The 12,029-nt window shown below is 43.1% G+C and overlaps 1 protein-coding gene and 1 long non-coding RNA gene across 5 annotated transcripts in view; one reads left to right on the top strand and one right to left on the bottom strand.

The window, feature by feature from the left end:
* The window catches only part of LBH (LBH regulator of WNT signaling pathway), a 78,462-nt gene that overhangs the window by 23,489 nt on the left and 42,944 nt on the right, over nt 1-12,029 (bottom strand). Inside the window, exons 1-3 of one of the 4 annotated variants that reach the window (XM_056813224.1) lie at nt 6,683-6,839; nt 5,325-5,477; nt 726-828 (exon numbers count right to left, since the gene is read on the bottom strand). In XM_056813224.1, the coding sequence (XP_056669202.1) occupies nt 726-828; nt 5,325-5,377 (156 nt within the window). In that variant the 5' untranslated portion in view covers nt 5,378-5,477; nt 6,683-6,839. Of the gene's footprint in view, nt 1-725; nt 829-4,801; nt 5,105-5,324; nt 5,499-6,682; nt 6,840-12,029 lie in introns of those variants that run through there. The other 3 variants (XM_056813226.1, XM_056813227.1, XM_056813228.1) reach the window with 3 other exon arrangements.
* On the top strand, nt 6,225-10,638 carry LOC130456504 (uncharacterized). Its single transcript, XR_008915482.1, has 3 exons — nt 6,225-6,587; nt 6,815-6,965; nt 7,253-10,638. It is a non-coding gene; the product is annotated as an uncharacterized LOC130456504 (long non-coding RNA).

Here is a 12,029-nt window from a genome sequence, read left to right as displayed (position 1 = left end):
TCCTCATTGCTGCTTCCAAAAGGCATTTTGCTAAGTAGAAAAAAAGGAGACATGGAGGAGAAAAACGAATGGTTCCAGTACCTCAGTTAACTGGAAATTAGGTGAAAACCAAGATCCACAAGTTAAATATTTTCTTTTATTTTTTATTTGAAGAAAAAAAATCAATGACACCAAGCCTCAAACTGGTTTTTGTGCCAAAAATAATCAAAAAGGGTTTCACCATATAAATTAACCTCTAGTTCTGAGAAGACCTCGCTGTCATTTAATATAAAGTGATTTAAAGTGATTTACCAGTTTTATTTCTTTAGAGACTTATAATAATCCCATATTGTCAGCGTTATGGATACTCTTATCCCCAATGGGGAAACTGAGGCTCATATGTAAAAATATTAAATACATTTCCCATATACAAATATCAGAAGATTTAAACCCAGATCTTTCTTAAGTCCAAGAATATTAGCTTGCTATAGGACACTAAAATGAAATTGGGTCTTTCTTGAGAAGTAAAGAGCCCTTAAGGGCACTAAATCCACAAAATGCATTCCCTAAAATGCTTCCCTTAGTACCTCTTCCTGATTAGCCATATTTTTGCAAAGGGGACAGAAATGGAGCTCCCCATGTGAGCTACTTCCTCACATTTCCTTTTGTTTTCTATCTGGGTGAATAGTAGTGGGGTGATCAACCTGCCACTCTCATCAAGTGAAAAGGACCCAGGACTCGCTTACCTGATAAGAGATGCTATCCTTTTGGTTATTCAGCCCAATTTCATCCATAGTTGGGGTGTTCATCATCACCTCAGTCATTTCAGCTGATCTCAGATAATCAGAGCTGCCAAGAGAAAAGAAATCCAAAATGAATAGAAAGTCATTGTTCTCACCCTTGAGGCCATACAGTTCTAGCACAAAAACTATCTGAAAATAGGATGAGAAACAGGCAGTAGACTAGGAGTCAGGAAGATGAATCCAAATCATGAAGACATTTACTAGCTGTGTGTGTCTCAGGGAAAGTCACTAAACCTCTTTGTTCCTCAGTTTTCTCATAGGTCAAATGATCGAGGTGAGACTTGATGTTTTCTAGAGGCAAGTAGGTGGCACAGTGGAGACTTGCTGAGCCTGTGGTTCTGAGCAAGTCACTTAATTGTGTCCTGCCTCAGATTCCCCAATTTCCCCAAATGTAAAGTGATGATAATTCCAACCTACTTCTCAGTGTTGTTCCAAGAATCAAATGATATAGTAATTGTAACATGGTTAGAACAGTGTCTGGACATAGTAGGTGCTCAATGCTTGTTTACTTCCCTCTTTCTTTATAATGTCCCTTTTAGCTCTAGATATAGGATCAGAAGAGATTCTGCAAATCCTCTAGTCTAGCATCTTCATTTGACAAATAAGGAATGATACTCATCAGAAGCATTAAGTGACTTACCTAAATTTACCGAATTTACCCTTTGTTGTCACTGTCAGTTAGTTGAGTCTAATCCTCCATGACCCCATTTGGAGTTTTCTTGGCAAAGTAGTTTGCCGTATCCTTCTCCAGCTCATCTGACAGATGAGAAAACTGAGGAGAATGGGTCAAGGCTGAATTTGTCTGAGGCTGAATTGGAATTTAGATCCTACTGACTCCAGGAGGCATTTTAGCCACTCTACTGCCGTTACTTTAATTATCTAAATGCAGTGCGTGTTTTAAGTCTTGACTATAAATCCAGCAGATTCTCCACTTTTGAGTTCTGATGATTACAAAACTTTTAAGGGTAAAGGAGGGAGTAAGGGGGAATGTTTAATAAGCCCTTGAACAGCCAATCTCTCTGAATAAAAAGATATATGGTCATTGGCCACTGATCTCAAACCTACCCAACTTAGTGGTTTGATAAAAGGAATTAAAAGACTTCCTTTTTTTTTACTCTTTCCTGCCTGCATTGAGTGCTTTAATTGGCACGGGGCAAGGAGTAATGAGAGAATCCTAAATTGTAAGATTTGTCAATATAAAAAACCTTAAAGATCATCTAGCCGAATCCTTCCCATTTGCCAGTGAAGGAAATAGGCCAGAGAGAAGGAAATAATTTGTCAAAGATCATAAAGGCAGTAACAAAGTAAAGGACTCGAATCTAAGTCCTCTGATTCCAGATTCATTCCATTCTTCCCGCTGAATCATCTATATCCTTGTTCCCTGTCTGGTTCCTTTCTGGAAGGCACCAGGAGTTAATTCATTTCCCTCTAAACCATCTCAACTAAATTGCCTCCTTGTAATGTTTTTGTTGTTATTAACAATGATAAGGACAATAACAAAAGTACAAAACTGCCATTTTATAAAGAGATTCATCACCATGATAGCGATGTCTATGCAGCCTTCCCACATGTGTAGAGACAAGTTCCAGATATGGAGGCTTTCAGAATTCTTCCAAAAGTCCCTGGTGCCTCTAAACTGAAGCATGTACTTAATTAATATATCTTGAGTGGGTCTCTACCTCCCCACACTTCACAATAACCAATGTCTTCTCTTCCAGCCCCAACTACAGCTCTGGTCAGCTGAGGTACCATACCAAGCACACCCACAGCCTTAATGACTGTCTGTCTCTGTTTGCACAAGGGATTTCCAAAAAAGAAAAAACAACAAAAGAAGCATTTATACACACCCAAGGTAGTCAAAGGCTTAAGACTGTGGGGCACAATGCCTATTCCCATAAATAATAGTGAGCATGCCTTCCAGACATGTATCAGCATCTTCTCAGATCTTCACTATCTAACCCATGCACATACAAAGTAACACTAAATACATAGGAGGCAGAGCTCCAAAGAAAACAAAAGCCAAGTCCTTCTTACCATAGCTTATTAGGGTGTGGGAATATTACCCCAGAAATTAATGCTTCTCTCCACCGAAAACCAGGTAGGCTGGGCAAGACTGACTGGCCAGTCTACCTGGATGCTCATTAGTTAAAGTCAGTGAGGACAGCTGGGTAAACTTAAGGTGAGGTAGGAGATGGGGGCCTGAGGAGTTCATCAGTTATTTGTCTCCTGAGTCCAGCAACCACGCCCCGCTTAAAGGGGCACTGGCTTTTCCAGGAGCATCAAGTTCATCATATTCCCTCTAGAAAGAGAGTCAGGCTGGAGACCCCGGGAGAAGCAGGCAGCATTCATCTCCTGAGCTCTTCTTGCCCTATGTCCAAGGTTCTTCCTCAAGGCCCCCCAGTAAGCAGACCCTCAGCCCCTAGGGGAAGGCTTGTGTTTGCCCCAGATTTTTTACAGACCAGTGCGCCCCCTTTTTCTCTCCTCCTCGTTGGGGTTTGGAGTTGCAGCTGTGGAAAGTGGGGAGGAAAAAGCTTCAAACTTTCCAGTTCCATCTCGGCTTAGCAGCTTCAGGCTGGCTGCAAGCGGCCAACCTTAACCTTGCTGGCTCGGTACAGGCAAGTCTGCTTTGCCAGGAAACAAACACCCTGGGTTGGGACCCGAGGTTCCTCTAGAAGCTTCTATTTCTCACATGTAGGAACAGGTTTTGCAAGCACCGCGCTCCCTCACACCTCAACACCCCCTCCCCAACCCGAGGGAGATGCTAAATATTTGCTTGAATCCTTCCCCTTCAGCAGGAAGGAAGTAAGCTCTGAGACCCTGCAGGAGGTCGACTCTGAGGCCCGGCTCTGCAAACCAAACCGCTCCTCCTTCCCTCTTAGCAATCTCCACAACCCCAATCAAGAGTGAATACCCCAGACCCTCCGGGATCTTCGCACACTCTCCCATCAGTCCAGCTCCCAGACTCAGGGAATCTCAACAGACTCCCAAACCTATCGGTCTGGTCTCAGTTTACCTCAATTGGTCCAGTCCCCAACCCCAGAAAATCTGAACATGCCATCCCCACCCCACATCAATCCATCCCCCAGCCCCTAAGGACCTCCAAGCACGCCATCAGAACAGTCGCTCCCCTCTGTTCCCATCCCCCCTCCACCAACCCTACCCCCACCCCCACCCTAGTCCTCGCCACAGATTCCATCCCAGGTTGCTGATTTGTGTTCTCCAGGCTCCTTTCTTGCAGCTGGGACTAGATCAGCTGCTTCCCTCCACCCCACCCCCTCAACTCGGATGGTTTTCAAAGGGGAGAAGGAAAGCCATAGGGTCAAAAGGAGATATCAGTCTTCTCTGGGAGTGCAGGGAGAAGGCGCGCGCACACACAGATATTCCACCACCACTACCACACTATTACCAGCACCGCCCCCCCCCCCCGCCCATCCCTAGGAGGCTCCCTCCTCCTCCAACACCCAATACCCACAGTAGCCTTCACAGCACCCGCTCTGCCCATCTCCAGCACTTTATATACATCAAGACATGCATGCAAACCCAAGAAAAAACGAGGGGGTAAGGGGTGGAAAGAAGAGAAGGGGAAACAAGACTGTCTCTGTCGCCGAAGAAAACAGCACTCACGAGATTCTATCATCAATCCTCATTTGAGGAGGGGGCATTTGGAGCACAGTGCGGAGTGGGAAGGATATTGGTCACGGTTGCTACACCCTCTCCCCTAACAACACCCCGAGACATCCTGCACTTATGGCAAAGCCTCCAAGTTCACTGCCTTTGTCTGGATTCTCTCAATACCTCCAAAGGAACCCTTGTAGCTACTTCCCCCACCACCACCTTAGGTGCGATTTCGGCATTCAACCGAACGATCGCCTGGAATGGAGAGCTGCCCCTCCTCTTTAAGTCACAGCCATCACTAGTCACAGTACCCTAAAGGGACGGAATCTGGGAGACAACAGGAGTCCCTGGCAGGCTAGACCCCTCGGTACATCAGAAGCCAAGGGTAAAGAATGAATACTCACCAGTGAATGGGGAAATATACAGACATGAAGTCCTAAGGGAGGCTGACCCACGCCCTCGGATATTTAAAAAACGGTTCCCTGGCCAGAGGAAAGAGGGTACTGCGGTGGCCCAGCGCCCAGCAGTTTTCTCGAGCTTTTAGAGGCAACGGAGGGATTCGCCGTCGCGGGACACCCCCTCCGGAGGGTAAGCTCTTTGCCTCACAGGCTCCCACCGCTCTCAACCACCACCCGGAGGACAGGATAGTAAGAAGATGTGCCTAAGTCCCTTCCCAATGAGCTCTCAGCCCCACAAAGAGCCCGGGAAGCCCTATTTATAGGAGTACAGGGGGGCGGGCCTTGGGCCTCAGAGGCTCCGCCTTCCCGCCCCCCCCACAACTGGAATAACGTCACCAAAATCATGAATGGTTTCGTAGCTGCGAGCTAGTGCCTGCGGCTCGGCTCCACTCCTCAGAAGGGCCCTGGTTTGCGACAGGTCCCCTTCCCTCCCCATCCCACCTCCGCGCACGCACTCACACATACTCACGCACACGGGGACCCCTCCTTCTGGCTAATCGTTGGTTTATTCTGCGGGTCCATATCCCCCTATCACGAATCCAATCAGGTAATCAGGTTCATTTCTCCCCCCAGCCAAAGTAAGCTGTCCTCTTTGGGTTCCTGGAGAAGGGGTTCGAGATCTCTGAACACAAGGAGGAGAGATGGGTTGGAAAAAGGATAGTGGGAAGGCTGTACGTGAGTGGAATCCTTCTCCTTTGGTACTTATGGACCTGCATTTCAATGCAAATGAGCCGGGCTTTAGAAAAAGAGCCCCTAGACTCTACCCCATCCTCGCCCCCCCCTCCCCTCCAACTCAACATCTATTCATTGAAACTGACCCCCTGGTAGCCAGCCCCAGCACGGGGCCCATTCACCTAGCCTATTGCTGCTCACTCACATCTCGCCCCGAAGGTTTGGGCACAGAGTCTAGGCAGTTCCCGAGAGCTAGCCCTCTTGGAAAGCCTCCCCTGGGCCCGAAACCCTTTTAACCCGAGCCTTCCCCGACCCGCCGGACTTCTAAGTCCCGAGCAGCTCTGTTCTATTTCGGGACCGTGACCCTGAAGGAGCCCCATTCTGCGTGGAAAATAATCTGCGGGAGGGCGACTCCGAGTTGTGTGATTACCCTAAAGGGTTGGTTTGAGTGTCTGTTGTTCACGGAGGATATCACTCAAATGTATCTGGTTAGATATCCGTGCATACATCCATGCCTGCATGAATACCTTACATGCATATATTTGTGTGTGTGTATGTATGCGGATATAGATCGAACGCATGCACACACATGCCTGTATATCTACACGCATGAGTGTGTGTAAGCTCGAGAGAGGATGTGGTCTCATCCTGGGTTTTTTCCATGAGACCTATACATACAAACACTCCTCGGCAAAGAGTGGGGGAGGGAGGCAGGCAGGGGGAGGGGGGTACACATCACCCCAAAACCCTAGCTCCCAGACCTAGCTCGGAGGAAGTCTAGTTTTAGACCGGAGAAACAAAGAATGGACCATCGCTGTTGATCTCTCTCCTCAGTTTGGGACACCGGTCTGTTTGTTTGGTCACTGTCCCCGGGCACACACCCCCCCTTCTCCCCTCCCCCAGCAACCAGTCTGAGAGCCTGGGGCCCTGGGTTGAAGTGGATGAGAAGGATCCTTGTGAAGGATGCTTTTTTGCTTTCATTATCCCAGTGGTTCCACGTGAAAGAAAGAAAGGAATGGAGATAATTACACATCTCACACCCACCAAGGTCTGGGTGAAGGTAATAGAATGAAGGGGAAAGACACACCTGTTTTCAAGTCAGCCAGAGCTCTATGAAAGGCAGTGAGCGTACATAAAACACAAACGTCTGCATACCTTAGGCAAACAGGGTAAAACGAAGGTTGAGGAATGTGCTGTATAAGCCAGGAATCTGTGTACAAACTCTTCTTCTCTTCTTTGTATTAAACAATAATGAAAAGATTACCATCTATCTCTCCTTATTTCCAGTTCATCCACTCATCTAAAAATCAGTGGCTTCAAAGTGGGAAGAGAGAGAGATGAAAAAAAAAGTTCCCCATGGAAGTGCATGGAGATAGTAGCTTGGTAAGGGGCAACGTTTCTGTGGACGGGTTACTAACGTGCTACGCATAGTGTCAAGGTAACCGCAAACAAAGGGAAATTGTTTAGTCTTTTTTTAAGGGATGGGGAGGTGGGGGGTTGGGGAACTGCCCATAGTTGCTGGCTGGGGTGAGGGATGTTGTAATCTATTCAGCTAAATGAGAATGCAAACTAAAAAAGTCTGTGATTTATGATTTTTACCAAGGAGGGGAGCAAGAATCTCCTGGCAGAGGATAATGGAGTGTTTAGAGGAAGAGAGCAAGTTCTGAAGACTGAGGTTAAAGAGGGCCTAGCAATAACCAGCTTCTTTCTCCTTTTTCCTCCCAGATATAGAAATCACAGACTCAGAAAGCCTTCCTGGAGGAAAAGAATGCCCCACCACTTTTGCATTACAAAAGTCACACGGAGCTTCTTCTCTGTCATCTGACTTTTTGAACTTTCATAACTTTGGAGAAAAATTAGATTCGTGTTTTTGTTAAGGTTAGGGAGTTCTCTGTGCTAAGGAGGAAAGTATATTGAGGATTTATATGGCCAGTGGCTTTCCAAGGGTGAGGATCAAAAGTCCTGAAATTTTCCCCTGTTCCCTTAATTGATGTCCATTGCAACCAGATTTTCCCTATAAGAAAAGTGTTGGGATCTGATGGTGATTTCTCCATGATGCAACGGTATTGTCTCAGATCTTTCATCTTAAGAATTCAATTCAGTTCCATAAACTTTTATTAGGCACTTACTTTGTATAAGGCACTGTGCTATTTATTGAGGACGTCATAGATTCAGCTAGGTGGCCAAGAAAATAGAGCACTTGGCTTGGAGTCAGGAAGATCTGCATTCAAATCAGATCTCAGGGGAAGTCACTTAACCCTGTTTGCCTCAGTTTCCTCATCTGGAAAATGATCTGGAGAAGGAAACAGCAAACCAAGAAACCCCCCCCCAAAAAAAGGGAGTTTCAAAGAGTTGAACATGACTGAAAACAACTAAATAGCCACACAGATGAAAAAACAAACCAGTCCTTGCCCTCCAGGAATTTATATTTTAATAGGGAGGATGTGAGTGTATACCCCCAATAATATTACAAGTTAGTGCATGATAAATTAATTCAAAGGAGGAATCCAATGAACTCTAAAATAATTTGAAGAAAGACAGGATACTTTCAGCTGGAGAATGAAGGAAGGCTTCATGGAAAAAGTGATATGTGAACTATACTTTGCAGGAAGAAAATGTTAACAGCTAAGAATGGGATCCTAGCCTATTTCTGAAGGCCTGTGGTGTAGTCTTAAATTCAAGGAAACTGGAGAATGTATTATGAGATCTGTGAATAACTAGTAGTCTAGTTTGGCTGAAACAGAGGGATGAGAATGAATTAAGGCTAGAAATGTAAACTAGAATTAGACTAAAGAAGGTGTTAAATGCCAGACTGAGAAATGTGTATTTTGTATTTGTAGTATATAAAGTTGCATTTTATCCCAACTTGGAAATATACAGTCACTGGGGCTGTGACATGATCATACCTGGGAATTAGATTGTATGAGCAATTAGAAGACAATTAATAAGAGGAGGGACAGAGTAGAAGTTTACTACTTTAGTTAAGTAACTATTACAATAAGCCAAATAAGATAGCTTAAACTAGGAAGGCAGCAGCTGGATGAGTAGAGAAAGGGTTTTAAGCAATATTGTGAAAGAAGAAATAACTGGATTGAAAAAAGGGCAGCAGAGTCAAAGGGACGAACCAAAGAAGAATCTGAGATTTCAACCCTCCATAATGAGTTGATATTAGCAGAAATAGGAATGTATGTGGAGAAGGGCCAGGTTTAAAGAATTTTAAAGTAAGGGACAAGCAACTAGGTGGCTTAGTGGGAAGAATGCCAAATCTGGAATCTGGAGTTCAAATCCAGCCTCAGACATTTACTGTTTGACCTAGGGTAAGTCACTTTACCTTTTTCTGCCTCCGTTTTCTCTTCTGTCAAATGAATTGGAGAAAGAAATGGCAAACCATTTTGCCAATCCAATATCTCTACCAATCCCAATGTAACAAGGAATGTCCTGAGGTCATCTCCCTTGTTATTTAAACACTTTTATAACATTTCTTATTATCTGTCCACCTTATTAGGTTCATAGTTTGTTTTTTTTTTTACCATCTAGCATAGAGCTCTGTATTCAGTCTTTCTGACACTTTGCCAGAGATCACTCTTTCTTCAAAGGAGGGGGAATACCTCCAAGTAGGGAGGTTAATCACTCCCACATTATCCAAGCACTGAGTAGCAGAAGTTATATACAAAGTCCTGACTAGACCTCTGTCAATCAATAGCATCATTAGGATGAGCTTCCTATAGAGTTTTTCAGTTTACAAAACACTTTTGAATACATTACCTTATTTGATCCTCATATCAACCATGGGAAATAAATAAGCAAAGCCTCTAAATGGTCAAGTTATTTAATGCACAAGGTCACATGACTGGTCAGCAGTATCATTTAGATTATGCCACACCCAAGGGAGATGATTGCTATCCCATCAACACTTACTTGATGTAGAAAAACGCATATATTCCTAGCCCATTGTTTCTCCTGTCTTCTCTCCCTCTCTTCTCTAACAGAAATTCTTGTTGTTTAGTCATGTCCAACTCTTTGTGTCCCCATTTGAGTTTTCCTTGGCAAAGATACAGCACAGTGAATAGAGAGGACCTGGCTTCAAATGTGGCTTCAGGCACTTTCTAGCTCTGTGACCCTGGGCAAGTCATTATACCCCAATTGCCTAGCCTTTACCTCTCTTCTTGATTCTAAAATTGAAGGTTATAGTTGGGGGGGGGGGGGGAACAGTGATTTGCCATTTCTTTCTCCAGCTCATTTGACAGGTGAGGAAATTGAGGTAAAAAGTTAAATGACTTGCCCAGGGTCAAACAGCTAGTATGTATCTGAGGCTGGACTTGAACTTAAGACTCTACATCTGGTGCTCTATCCACTGTGCTACTTAGCTATCCTCCCTAATGGAAAACCTGCATATCAAATAAAGAGCTTAAATATTCTCATAGAAAAGCAAATTTTCAGTGGTAAAATCAAGGGATAGTAGGTCCCTGCTCATATCAAAAAAGTATCTATTTCCTGGTTGCCTCCTGCCTTAAAAAAATAACAATTAACCAAAAAAAATCATGGGTTTGGATGATCTTTTCCTCTATGATTCTTCCTAAATGAATTCTTTGAACTGATGCAGAGTGAAGTGAGCAGAACCAGGATGACAAATTATATAATAAAAGCATTTCTAAAGATCAACAACTTTGAAAGACATAAGAATTCTGATAAATGTGACCAACAAATTACCTAGAACCAATGATGTACAATTCTACCCACCTCCTGACAGGTTATGGATGACTCAGGGTACTTTTTTGGACATGATCAATGTGGAAATATGTTTTATTTGTTTATATATATATATATTTGTTAGAATTTTTCTTTTTTCCTTTTCAGTGGGAGAGGGAGTGAAAATAGATTTTTGTTAATTGAAAAAATATCAAGAAATTTAAGAAAAACAAATGGAAAAAAGCAGGCAAAATGCAGATGGAATAACAAATATCAGAAAAAAATAAAGACATACAAAAAAAGATGTCTCCCAAATTGCTATTCTACCTCTTCCAGGTAGAAAATCCTTCAGAAATTACTTGTACATATTTTATATTTAATTTTCTGTGTATATGTTTTATTCCCCCCAATAAAAAATAAACTCTTCATTAAAAAATAAATTGATTTGAAGTCAGAAGACCTGAGGCTGTAAATGGTAGGTAGTAAATGGAGCACAGGACCCAAAATCAGGAAAATTCAATTCCAAATCAGGTGTCATACGCATCTAACTTTGTGACTCTGAAAAAGTCAATTAACCTTCTCTGTCTTAATCTTTTCATCTATAAAACGAGGATAATAATAATAGTACATGTCTCTCAGGGTTCTTGTGAGGTTAAGTAAAATGAGATGATATTTGTAAAGTGCTTTGCAAACCTTAAAATGCTTTTATAAATGTAGCTATCATTATTATTTAGATTGTGTCTCTGATACTCACTGCAACTCTAAGTACTTACTTTACCTCCCTGGATCTCATTTTCCTATATAAAAATTAGAGTGGTCTCTGAGATCCCTTCTCACTCTTAGCTCTATGATCTTATAGTTACAACTCATTGTTTCATATGGTGTCTCCTGGCAAGGACCCTGGTTGATTTTTACAACCAAGCAATAAACTCAACATAAGAGTGATAATTCTATTGGCAAGGACTGGATATTCTGATGCCCAACAGAGCCAGTCCAGCAGGAGTAAGCAAACACATTCATGAAGTTGGGAACCTGTGAGCTTCTTAAAATATCTGAATCAATTGCAGTTTTTTTTTAAGTGATGTGTGGGAGAGGGAGATGTTTTCAAGCCAATTTTCTGTGTGAAAGTCATTTAATAATCGAAAAGGTGGGGGGTAGCAGGAAAAGAAAACAAAGATTATCTCATCAAGCTCAGTTCTCAATTCATTCTGAAACAAACAAACCTCCCTCGTGTTTCTCTTGAGTTCCTTATTTACCATTTGGGGGAGGTGGCTATGGTAGATGGAAAAAACAATTGGGTGGAGAGAGAGTTCAGATGCCTAGTTAAGACCTGGCTTTGATCCAGTAGGTTGTATAGGGCCTAACACACAGTAGGTGCACCTAATAAACATTTGCTGAAAGGAACTGAGAATTGTATTTTCTCACTCTTCCTGCCAGCTCAGAGATATGTTTCCTGGATCCCTTCCTTTCCACAAGAGGAGGAGGGAAATCTTTGAGTGTGTAACTACTTGCCTCCATCAATTTTGAAGCTATTTGGTCCCTATAGTTTAACTTTGAAGCTATTTGGTCCCTGTATTTTTTCTTTCTTTTATTCCTATTTAGAGGCCTTTGAACCTAAAGGAGATTTATAAGCAGGGACCTCGATGAGATCTTTCAGATCTAGGACTGAAAGTAAAACACATAACTGGAAACTGTCCAAAACTCTTATGTCCAATTATGGAACTATACACATTCTGGAATCTCTCTCTCTCTCTCTCTCTCTCTCTCTCTCTCTCTCTCTCTCTCTCTCTCTCTCTCTCTCTCTCTCTCTCTC

This window comes from Monodelphis domestica, chromosome 1 (genome assembly GCF_027887165.1).
Source record: "Monodelphis domestica isolate mMonDom1 chromosome 1, mMonDom1.pri, whole genome shotgun sequence".
Taxonomy (NCBI): domain Eukaryota; kingdom Metazoa; phylum Chordata; class Mammalia; order Didelphimorphia; family Didelphidae; genus Monodelphis; species Monodelphis domestica.
Note: the sequence above shows the minus strand (reverse complement) of the source record. Positions and strands in the feature narration are given on the sequence as shown.